This window comes from Triticum aestivum, chromosome 6B, assembly GCF_018294505.1.
Source record: "Triticum aestivum cultivar Chinese Spring chromosome 6B, IWGSC CS RefSeq v2.1, whole genome shotgun sequence".
NCBI classification, from domain to species: Eukaryota; Viridiplantae; Streptophyta; class Magnoliopsida; order Poales; family Poaceae; genus Triticum; species Triticum aestivum.
In genome coordinates this window covers 26629893-26642126 of record NC_057810.1, presented here as the reverse complement: position 1 = coordinate 26642126, position 12234 = coordinate 26629893, and the positions used below count along the sequence as shown (strand labels likewise).

The 12234-nt window shown below is 43.5% G+C and overlaps 1 protein-coding gene and 1 long non-coding RNA gene across 2 annotated transcripts; one reads left to right on the top strand and one right to left on the bottom strand.

The window, feature by feature from the left end:
- Nucleotides 1–933: 933 nt before the first annotated feature.
- LOC123133240 (uncharacterized) lies at nucleotides 934–2660 on the bottom strand. The gene is made up of 2 exons (XR_006465200.1): nucleotides 2223–2660; nucleotides 934–1850 (listed from the first exon to the last, which is right to left on the bottom strand). It is a non-coding gene; the product is annotated as an uncharacterized lncRNA (long non-coding RNA).
- Nucleotides 2661–6991: 4331 nt separating this feature from the next.
- LOC123133239 (uncharacterized) lies at nucleotides 6992–10659 on the top strand. The gene is made up of 2 exons (XM_044552757.1): nucleotides 6992–7303; nucleotides 10128–10659. Exons 1-2 carry the CDS (start codon nucleotides 7006–7008, stop codon nucleotides 10169–10171), a joined length of 342 nt encoding a protein of 113 aa, XP_044408692.1. The 5' UTR covers nucleotides 6992–7005; the 3' UTR covers nucleotides 10172–10659.
- The last annotated feature ends 1575 nt before the right edge of the window (nucleotides 10660–12234 follow it).

Genomic DNA, 12234 nt, shown 5'->3' with positions numbered 1-12234 from the left:
AGCCCGAGGAGCCCGCTCCGCTCGGACGCCACGGAGTCGTCGGGCCGAGGACTACGTAGCGGACTTCGACGCCGTCGCCGCCGCCATCGCCGAGCGGACGTGCGCGAGGAGGCGGAGCGTCGGCGCCACGCCGTGGAGCTCGAAGCCCTCCAGTGGCAGCAGGCGGTCGCCGCCAACGACATGGCTGAGGAGTGGCGCTGCATCCGCACGGAGCAGGTGGCGAAGTACATCGACCTGTGCAGCTCCGGCGAGGAGGATTGAGCGTCGCTCGGCCTCCACGGCGTCGTCCATTTTGCCGCGACCTCGCCGTCGTCATATCTGACCCCTCTACTACTAATTAACGTAGCATGTAGTATGATCTATGCTTAGTTTGTTGATCATGTAGTATGTATGAACTGTGTAGTATGTGATGTGATGAACTAGGTTTGTGCAATTTCTCCCGCGAAAGCGTTTTTTCAAATTATGCAGGTTTAGATGCGGTATCTGATCGGCGGCGCATATTTTCGACCCGCAAACGCGATCTTCGTGAAACCGCAAATGCGTTTTGCGGATCGAATTTTTGCGGGGTCTGCTAGAGTTGCTCTAATAGCTATTTAACCCGTGCTACTACTAGTCTTTTTTCTAGTAGTGCGTGGCTAGTTCGGTCTCTCTTGCTAGGGTGTACCAATGGATGATTAGGAGCTCAATTTCTAATTTTGTATCATGCGCGCTGCCTTTTTTGGGCCATATATGAGGATCACATCTTTTTCCTGGTTTTTTTCCTTTTCTTTTCCTTTTTCTCTTTATTTTCTTCTATTTATGCTTTCCTTCATGTTGATTTTCAAATACGTGGAGCATTTTTTAAATTCCATGAATATGTTTTGAAAATGGTGTACACTTACATGAACATTTAGAAAAATATGAAGAATTTCTTAATTATACGAACACTTTTCATAAAATGAAAATCTTTTAACTTCCATGTATATTTTTTCAATATGTCACACAGGAGAGCTGACGAAGAAAACGGGGAGGGAGAGAAACGGAAGGTACGGTTCCGTGACTGCCCCTTTTGCTTACCTTTTCTTTTTGGCGAGTGATAGGTGCCGGTCGCTGCGCTACTACACGATACATCACTTTTAAACCGTACGATCCGTCGTTCATCTAAAGAAAAAGGGGGGGGGGGGGGGGGGGGGGGCAGAGCTCAGCGCAACCGCTCGTCCTCATCCGGTTGCGCTCCTCCTCATCCGTGCTTGCCGGCCTCCCCCACGGCCGCGCGACATGCGCTCTTCGACCGCCCCATGACCCGTGCTTGCTGTCAGTTTGCTTGTGCCGGCGCGCCAGAGGTTGCTGTCGCCGCTCCCGACCACCCCATGGTTGCAGCATGGGGTCACACCATCCCATCTCCACCACCAGCCCTGTTGCAGCCCCGTCACCACCGCCATCGCCCATCCCCCGTCCCAGCAAATCGACTCCATGGTCATAGCTTTTCCTTCTCGCCATCTCTACTTGTAGCTCCCGCCACTGAAGGTTGTAACATCCGCTGATGAAGGTCGTAGCATCGCCTTCATCGTCCAACGCTGGCTTGACGCATCATCAGCTCCCACCACCATGTTCCAGCCAAAAACAAAACAAAATTCATCGGCAAAAATGCCACTGTCACCGGTAGTAGAAAAAATCAAATACAGTACCAACAAAACACATCACCAATTCCAGCCGAAATACCGCCGTCGCCGCTGACTGTCGCAATAAAACACCTCGCTGAAGCAGCAAAAACTTTGCCGGTTGTAGCAAAACAAAAGGCCGGTTCCAGCAAAACGACTTGCCTGCTCGTCTGATTCCATAACTGGTCGGTGTGGATGCAACTTATTCGCCTGCCGATTTCGTTGAAGCAAAAACATTAGAAGGTTCCAGCAAAAAAAGAAATCGGTTCCAACAAAAAAAATAATCAGTAAAGAAAATCTGGTAGTTGATTTGGAGCAAAAAGGATTGCTATTTCCAACAAAAATAAAGAACGCTTTAAATAACTCAGCAGGGAAACTCCAAGTGGTTCGATTGTAGCAAAACATAGAAGGTTGTAGCAAAAAGGATTGCTAGTTCCAGCTGAAAAAAACATTGGTTCCAGCAAATAAAATAAACAGGGGATCCCAGTGGTTCGATTGTAGCAAACAAAAAAGCTAGTTCCAGCAAAACAAAACACTGGTTCCACCAAAAATCCAACAAGAAGGCGCAGCTAAAATCACCACCTGCGCGGGTTGGTAGCTCTGAAGTTCGTCGGTTCCAGCTCCGGCTGCAACACCTTGCGGTGCTGGTTCAGCTCCGGATCAAGCGGTAGGTAGCGCATCGACGACTCGGCACAAGCCGCGGGTGGTTCCAGCTCCCGTGCTTGGCTCGCAACAAAAACGGAGTGGAGGTCATGGGGCTTGGAACAAGAGAAAGAGGATGGGACGTGCGACGCGGAGGTCGCCGGCGTCGCTGGAATTTGCGGCAACGGCGGTCGTCGAGATTTGGGGCTATGCTCGTTGGATCTGGGGTTGATTTTTCGTAGAGCTGAGAGAAATGGATCGAGGGAACTGAATGGATAAGGTCCAACGCTGGTAAGAGATACTAGGGGAAAGCAGGGCGACGCGTGGAGCAGTGCGTGGGCCCAGCGCCAGGTAACGTGTCTCGTATACAATCTGCAATCGAATGCACGTGGCGCGGACTGGCCGAACGCTCGGCTTACCTGCTAAGGTTTCGTTGGCTCTATTTTTTCCCTTCCAACACATGGCCCATTGAAAACTAGCAGGAGGGGGCTTTCCTGCCCAACGGCTGCGCTCCCTCGATCCGACGTGGACCGGAAAAACCTATTGAACGCACAGAGATACGACTAGCTAGCGACTTTGGGCCGGCCCGTTTGTAGCCTTCGTACACGTTCCGGTTTTGCGAACCTTCTAGAGCGTTCCCAGCCGTTTCTTACTGGTTTTGGGAACCATCTAAAAGGTTCCTGAACTGGGTTTTTTATTTTTTCCTTTCCTTTTTCTTTTTTTTACTATTTCTGTTTTTTTCTTCCTTTTTCTGTTTCTTTTTTCTTTTCTTTTTGTTACTTTTTTGTTTTCATTTTGTTTTCCTTTTCAAGTTAATTTCTCATTTCAACAAATTTCTTTTCTTTGGTTTTTTATTTCCATATCCGTTCTTACCTTTTTTTCAAACTTTTTCAAAATATTCAAAAAAAATCTTCTTTTGAGAAACTGTTCAGTTTTCGAAAAAATGTTCTCAAAATTCAAAAAATGTTCTTGTTACACAAAATAGTTTAAAACTTTCGTGGTAAGATTCCATAACTTTCAAAATAGTTTAAAATTTTTTTGCGATTCGAAATTTGCTCTCATTTCAAAATTTGTTCTCAACATTCAAAAAATGTTCATCCTTTAAAAAAATGTTTTGGAAATTCAAAATTTATTTGTTTTCATAATTGTTTGTGTTTGTGAAAGATTTGTGTTTTAGACATCTTAAAAAGTTACTCAATGTTTGTGTGTTTGAAAAATTGTGCGTGTTTCAAAACTTGTTCGCGTTTTACAATAAAAGTTATTGTTTCAGAAAACTGTTCGAACCTATAGAAAATGGCTTCATTTTTATTATTTTTATTCACGTATACTGAAAAAAGAGCATTTACAAAATTGTTTTCCGTTTCAAAAATTTGTTCTGAATTTTCAAGAATTGTTTCTGTTTTCATTTTTTGTTCACCTATTAAAAAATATCACATTCTAAGAAAATGTTCTGGATTTCAAAATTTGTTCATAAATTCAAGAAATATTCCTGTTTTTAACTTTTGTTCGCAAATTCAAAAATGTTCGGGGAATTCAAAAAATGTTCACATTTATTAACTTTTGTTCACCAATTCTAAAAAATGGTAATTTCCGAAAAATATTCCTGCTTTCCAAATTTGTTCACATCATCAAAATGGTTATGTTTTTCAAAATTTGACCCCAAATTCCAAAATTGTTCTGGGGAATGCAAAAAACTGTTCGCGTCTAGAAAATTTTGTTCGTAATTTTGAAAAATGTTCGCGCTTTCAGTTTTTTTTCATGTTTTTTGGAAAATGTTTTGCCTTTTCAAGAAATTCTTCTTGATTTCCGAAAAATGTCGTTTTCATGTTGTTCCTTTATTTTGAATTTTTAACTTTTGAGATTCCCAAAAATGTTTCAAGTTTTAGTTTTCTCTCTCTATGAAATATGAAAATGTTTGCGGCTTATGTTCGTATAAGGTGGGCTGTCATTTTATGTACGAATCCCAGGAATTATGGTGGCTATTACCGTTGCTCACTTGCAGTAGGTTATCTGTTCGATCCCTGCCGCTATTTTATGTTTGTTTACGTATGGCGCTTCGATCTCAACATTAGAAGTTGACTGTCGCATTGGCTAGCATAGCGCGCCATCGACCACGAGGTCACAGGATCGATTCGCAGCTCAAGCACGTACAGGGCGCCGCTAACCTGGGCCGGCCCATTTCCAGTGGCAGGCGAAATCTCGGCACTTTGCCGCGGCAGATCCTATTCGGCGCTTATGCGCCCGCGAGCAAACGGGCGCCTGAAGGGCGTGACTACTTGGGCTTGGCCCATTTTGCTTTCCAACCTCTTCTGCTAAAAGGCAAAAAAAGAGCGCTATGAGATGGATTCGAACCTGCGAACTCCCAATCGAAGGTTGCCTGTTTTAACCAACCCGCCAACAAGCGCAGCTGTGCTAACATTCTAATCTATACGTCATTTATTCGTTCCATTTGCTTCCGAGTTCAATGAACTTTTTTTTTCAAATTGATGAACTTTTTTCAGATCTGTGAACTTTTTTTCAAATTCAATAAACTTTTATTCAAATCCGATGAACTTTTTTTGAATCTGATGAACTGTTTTCAAAATTGATGAACTTTTTTAAAAAATTTGATGAACTTATTTCAAATCTGATGAACTTTTTTCAAAATTTGATGATTTTTTTTCAAATTCGATGAACCTTTTTCGAATTCGATGAACTTTTTTCAAAACCGATGAACTTTTTTTGATTTCGATGAACTTTTTTCAAAATCGATGAACTTTTTTTAAATTCAATGAACTTATTTTTGAAAATCAATGAACCTTTTTCATTTTTATGAAAATTTTCTTAAAATTTGATGATTTTTTTAATTCATGTTTTCTTTTTTGAGATAATTTATATTGAGTATATATTAATGTTTTACTGCACGAAACGGTTAACTAGCTCTGTTTTCTTGTAGTACACAGCAAAGTTAGTTTGGTCTAGTGGTTGGTGAGGTGCAGTCCCAACAATCCGATCTAGAGTTCGAATCCCCAGCTGTCCTCACTTTTTATTGCTTTTCCACTTTAACAGCGAACGAGTACAAGCGCGCGTTGGGCCGGCCCATTCCAGTGACGCTGCAGGCGCCAGCTCGTTAACGGGCGCCTGCAGCGCTGGCTAGGAGCTCCCCTTTGCCGCGACGAGCGGCAAATAGGAAGTCCCACATGGACCGATCTAGCTCTTGGAGAGTGTAATGGGCCTTCGAGATATATAAAAAGACGCCTGCATTTTTATTTTTTGGGTGATAGTGCACTTTTCCGAATTTTTGTTTTCCTGATGGCTTCTCGACGAGATCTGCCTTTTTCCGACCAATACCTGAGGATCATTTAGTTTCTGGTTTTCTTTTTCTTTTTTCTCTTTTCTTTCTTCTATTTATGATTTCCTTCATGATGCTTTTCAAATACATGGACCATCTATGAAATTCTCTGAATATGATTTCAAAATGGTGGACACTTACATGAACATTTTTTTAAAATATATGAAGAATTTCTTAATTATATGGATACTTTTCTTAAGATGAAAATATTTGAACTTCCATGTGTATTTTTTCCAATAAGTGAACGAAAAACTAAATATATTAATATTTTAAAAGCACACAAATAATTTTATTTTGAATATGCGCGTTCTGTTCTAACAAAAGGATATCTTTTTTACTTCTACTATTTTATCAGATTGGTTCACAAAATTCCCCAAAAAATGTGTCACTCAGACTACTGTAGTTCAATTTTTTTTTGAGGGAAACCATGGTTCTAAATGTTTGGACCACATCATGCCGCACGCAGCTCTTAGAATAAATTCAGCAACTTTGGCCAGCAGTCTCTCTCTCTCTCTCTCAACCTCACTTCTCTCTCGCCCTCAAGCACTGCTTCGTGAGGCCATGGAGAACCACCGCGACGACGGTTTCACTTCCGGCGCTGCTTCCCTCCAGGGGATTAGGGGGCTCGCCGCGGGTGAAGACCCCATCCACGTCGAAACAATGACCCAGACACAAACATACCAAGGTACGCATTGGATCCTCTCTGCTTGTACATGTTCCTGCAGTACCTTGGAAGGGATCGATGTACATCCAGATGTATCCATTCCTTAGATTGTTTGCACGCGCCAACAGCAACTGGTAGGTCTGCCCTTAACAGATAAATCTAAACTTTGATCGATGCAAGATGCTGGAGAATTTTCCTCTTTGTTATAAGAAAGGGATCGATGTACATGTGTTGCCAGTCCTTAGCTTGTTTCCGCGTACCAACTACGACTGGTAGATCTGATAAATCTATACTTTGATGGATGCAAGATGGTAGAGAATTTTCGTCTTTGTTAACTGAGAGTGTTGTGAACTTGATTGCGAAGAGTTGTTTGCCCAATCACGTGCACGCGCTGGCGCCCGGAGCCCCGGACTCCGGCTGAAGAACAGGAAACTTCAAAGGAGCAGTTACTTCTCTTTTCTTTAAGAGAAAAAGCATCAGTTACTACTCCCTCCGTTCCAAATTACTTTTCGCAGAAATGGATGTATCTAAAACTAAAATACATCTAGATACACCCATACCTGCGACAAGTAATTCGGAACGAAGGGAGTACTTCTTAATGTGATCAGATTATCTACATCCTAAATTTCAGGATACGCAAGGACCTAGCTTGGTTGTGCACGTCTGGTACTGATGGATCTGTACGTGTATGTGTATGTGCAGTGTTATCTGGCGAGGAGAGCGTGGAGATGGTGATGAGGGGGTTCAATGGCGGCCGGTGCGACTTCCTGACCAAGCCCCCGGGCAACGACGGGATGCACAACATCCTCCGTCCTGTCAGGGAGCGAAGCCTCAACGCTGCCGTCAATGCCGCCGCTGCAAACGCCGATCCTCGCTCCAGCCGGGATGGCACATCGAGGAAGAGGCCAGTGGAAGTGGACCACTCCGACGTGGGGGGCTACGGTAGCAGGACCGCCAAGAAGATCACTGCAGAGAAGCATGCATTACTTCACAAAGTGGCCAACAACCGGATCAATGGAACAGAAGGTGCGTGCAATTTATGGAAACATATAGTCCAATATCTCCATGTTCGGCACTTTGTGCTATCCGCGATCATACATAATTGTTTCTGCATGTTTTATTTCTTGGTACTCATTTACTACTACTCCCTATATTGCTAAATATTTGTCTTTCTAGAGATCAACAAGTGACTACATACGAATCAAAATGAGTGAATCTATACTCTAAAATATGTCTATATACATCCGTATATGGAAATCCATTTGAAATCTTTAAAAAGACAAATATTTATGAACGGAAGGAGTAGTAACCAATGTGCAAGCATGCATGCATATGCAAGTTTGTGATGTTGATGTAGGAGATAGTGAGTACTATATATATGCATGTGAGGCCAAAATGGTCTCGTCTTTTAGTGGTATGGTCTAGTGTGTATGAAATGCTTAATTATCAGCCATACTTGCATAATCTTGGTTTGTTTGGATGGTTGGTGCATGGCTTGTTTGGATGTTTGTGACTTTAATAGGAGATAGTGAGTGATATATACTCCCTCCTTTCCACTTAATAGTGCGCATAATATTTTTATTTTGCTGAAATTTCATATTGTAGTGTGCATTTGCACAGACGTGCATGTCTAGACGAAACTAACCTCCCGTGGTACATACTGCGGTGGTGGGACAAGCTGCACGTACGAATGAGATAGGTTGTGGAGAGTTGGCTAGTTTCATCCACAAAATGCATCCAGCTCATTCATTGTATAAGGCAGGAATTATGCACACTGCTAGATAATGGAACAAAGGGAGTATATATATACAAGTGAGACCCCAAGTATGGCCTTGCTTGTTTTATTCTTACGCCAAAATGGTATTGGCTTCTAGTGATAAGAGTCCAGAGTGCATGAAGTGCTAAATATGACATTATGGTATTCTCATGGCTTCTTTGTGGTATGTTTAGTATTCTCACTCGTGGTAGGATCTATGTGCCCGGATTGCCATTCACTAATTACTAAATAGGACATATATGATGATCTATATATGTATATATGTAAATGTCATATCTGAGCATGCCCTATATATAAGATCGTACCTCTCATGGAGGGCGAGCATCGATCTACACAAAAGGTAAATATCTAGTAGTCTATGTCTAACCATAACCTTGCACCCACTCCCTCCTCGACGCGTCGTCTCCTAGGTCTGCTCACGAAGGAACCCTAGTCGGCGCCACCCCTACTACATCACGTCCCCTCACCATCCTCGATAGACGTTGTCGGGCAAACCCGCTGGCGATGTTATTGCGCTGCATTGACATGCCCCTGCCTCTCCTCGCTGGAGCCCGATGTGGGCGTCGGCGCTCTGCTGTGCCCTTGCCGCTCCACCCCGTCACTGATCTTGTGGCCTACTTCCGGCTTTGCGTGGCCCATCGACCCCCTTCTCGACCTCCCGATGCATCTCCTTGTTGTTGTCGCTCACAACTCCTGTCTACCAGCGGCGGGGATGGGCATTCCATATCCACCCTGTTACCCCACCCTCATCCCACCCCCGCTAAGTTGGTGGCCCTATGGCCTTGCGTTAGGTGGGTTCTGGCTGGAGGTGGCCTGTGGCGGTGCACCAGGATTCCAGCTGCTTGGGCCGGCTGCTCCTAGGGTTGTGGTCCATGCACCCCGCGACACAGCTATGTGCGGCGACCTTCAACAGTGAGGCGTGCCCAAGCTCCTCTTATTCCTGCATGGCGGTAGTGGTGGCTTAATTATGGAGGCATTGCAGCTCTCCACATCTGCGATGGACAGTGCCGATGTACGTACGAGGATATAGATGTGAAGGTGTTATTGGGACATATGTCGAGTGGTCTTTGGGCGGCTCCAGCGGTGGGGGCCACCGAGGGTGTCATAAAATTCTTGAAGACAATGTTGCAGCAAGCCTTTGTCCTACTGGGTACCGAGTGGAAACTTCACGACCATGCCGCCCACGGGGGTCATTACCCCTTCCTAGAGGCATCATAGAGGTACCCAGTCCTTGACATGCATGTGGAACCTTGCATCCTATGTGGGTGGGCTGCCGTGGGGTTCAGCAGTGGTGCATCCTAATGATGTTGTGGTGCCACCTGCTACCACTCAGGCTGGTCATGCGGTGTCGCCTTCCTTGCTATGTTCTTGGCCCTCTTCCGATGAACTCCGGTGTGGTGTGCATGAGGATTTGGGTTGCAAGTAGCCGGTGACTCTTAGACGATGCCTTCCTCAGGTCTGACTTGTTCCTGATGTACACTTGTCGTTTCCACACTTTTAGGTTGAGGGCGTGCTGATCCAGTTCAGCCCCGTGTCTTGGTCTTCCTCTAAAGGTTTGGCTTTCGTTCTGACGCGACCTTTCATGCTTTGTGATATGTATCTCCTCCACTCGTGCCTTGAGGTTGTCAATTCATTTTTTTGTGATAACATGAGTTTTACTACCATAATTGGGTGGTACCATGACACAACTTTTCCAATATTTCTCACCTAAAAAACATGCTTCTTCAAGATCCAACTTTATTGGTGCTGCACAGATCAAGGAAATGCCCATGTACCTTCGGTTACGCAGGTGTGTCAACATTTGTTATTGTAGACAACCACTTCCTCACATAGGCCAACATGGTACTTTGTGGTCTTCTTACAATGATGAACAATAAAGAAATAACATATCCAACGAATAAGGTGATTTCCTAGATTTTGTATGGATGAGGAAGACGACTTTCATGGTGGAGGCTTGGGAACTACCAATTGCAGATTGTATATGCTTTTGAATGCCATGGTGGAGGCTGGGAACTACCAATTGTAGATGATATTGTATATAGTGGACCAAATTGATTCTCTGGTATGTTGCAGGCAATCTCGGTGGTTCAAAGATGGAGAGTGATGCTATAACCTAGAGGTGTTGGTAGTTGCACAACGAGTTGAATCATGAGAAGTCGAACTCACCAATTCGAGTTACTACGAAATATTTACGTAGTTATGATGACTCACTATTCATCTTCTGGCAATAGGACAATAGAGATGTCATCAAGGGAAATGATGTCATTGGTGAGGGTAAGAAAGACCACATATGGGTGCCGTATGGTCCCGCGGTTGTGCGATGGCCGATCTCGAACGTGATCACATTGCAATGACCACTAGACCACTGATGGTTTGTACATCGATGGTTGTGCATGAGTCGACATGGTTATTAGGGATTCTAACTGATGGGTGCCAGTTTCGGCCTAGCGCTACGCACCTCAATCAATGTGTTGAAGCTTTAGAAACTAAAGCCAATTCTGTTGTCGAAGTTCACAATCTGGCGATGATGCCTACTAATAGGCGGATAGTACCGCAGTTTGACTTTGTATTGTCGCTATGAGGAAGTAAAGGCTCAGGGATGATCTGTGCGGAGATTGGCTTCATCATAAAAGAGCTAAAGGGAATGGTTCAAGTTGAAAGAGAGTTGTTACCGAACAAGATTGATCGAACACAAAATATGGTCATAGACAGTTTAGAAAACTTTGCTCGGTCACACTAAGAGTTCAAACTCTTTGCTACTCTTGTCGCCTGATTGTATCTTAATGCAGGCAATTGTATCCTCATTTCTGAGTAATAAAAATCTCTTGTTGTTTGCAAAAAACAATGAGAATATTGGGCGAGCCGTAGAAGAAGCCTTGCTTATCATTTTTTTATCCATTGTCATGGGTGTCGAACCTCATATCTCTACTCTACAACTTTTTCATGGCGAGCATTGAGTGGTGAACACACAAGTTTATACCTTATTTGGGTGGTGTTGTCAATTAAAGCAAGTACCTCTTCAAGATCCACCATTAATTAGAATAGAGGCAGATATTGTGTGAACCTTGCACATAATTTCTCTTTCATCAATATCGCCATGCTTAGACAATGTCTAAACACATGAGTAACTTCATCTGTAAGATCCAATTTATTGTCTTCAAACAAGGGCCAATAAATCGAGCATGAAAAATATCCAAGAAAGGTCTACAACATGAGAGATCGTATCGATCTTTACAAGCCCCCTATTCTAGGATGGCTACAATAGTTGGTAACTCTCGAAGGGTCAAAACAATCTCCCTCCTCTAGGTCGACAACTGTAGTGAAAAACCTTGAGGAGCCCGGACAACGAACGTGTCTCAATTGACATGTGTGTTGATGCTCTACTCTTCTACTCTAACTTCCCCATGTAGAGTGCTCAGAGATGAGCATATTATGAATGCTACAGTAGATCACAAATTGTTGGGTACCTTCTCTCCTAAAATAGATTGCACTTCAATATCCACTCCACTCCTTGGAGTATTGGCATAAATGGTAGTAAGTTTTCCCATTATTCTCACAGCCCCAACATTCTCACGGTAAGACCTAGCCTAGCAAGACAAGTAGATTCAACATGTTTCCTTTGTTAAGGTCCCAATGTTCATGTCTACCATGAAGATGGAGGAAGTATGCCGAGGCAACCCTAGATCATATGTGGTAATTGACATATCTTGGATATCTTCTCTTGTTCCAATCGTCACACTAGTTTAGTGTCTGCTAATAGTGGATGGCCTCTTACTTTCCTAATTCGACATGCATAACTAGGCAAAACCACAAAATATGTCTAGATATCATTGTAGCACTATGGGTGTCCACATCTTGCAATGACGAACACTCATCGATTTTGGTGGAGATGAATTTGACAATTACAACATGTGACGATGTTGCGCCTACGGAATTGCTAAACCCACACCGGAGAGGTTATAGACCCCACAAGGGCATGATCAACCTGATCTAATCCTTTCAAGCACTCGCACACCAACTAAGAACTAGGATATGAAATATCGATGTTGCCAATAAAATGAACATAAATGAAAGTTGGGGTTTCATAAGAAGTCTTGGCTAGGTCATTGGACACAAACAAAGTACATAAGGTTGCATCTATGGCAAACTTTTAACTAACCAAATCCCAATTCTAAATGAT

Coding starts and splice junctions, on each gene's coding strand:
- LOC123133239 (XM_044552757.1), top strand. CDS start 7,006: ATGGTGATGAGGGGGTTCAATGGCGGCCGGTGCGACTTCCTGACCAAG. Junction 7,304..10,127: donor CCGGATCAATGGAACAGAAG/GTGCGTGCAATT, acceptor GGTATGTTGCAG/GCAATCTCGGTGGTTCAAAG.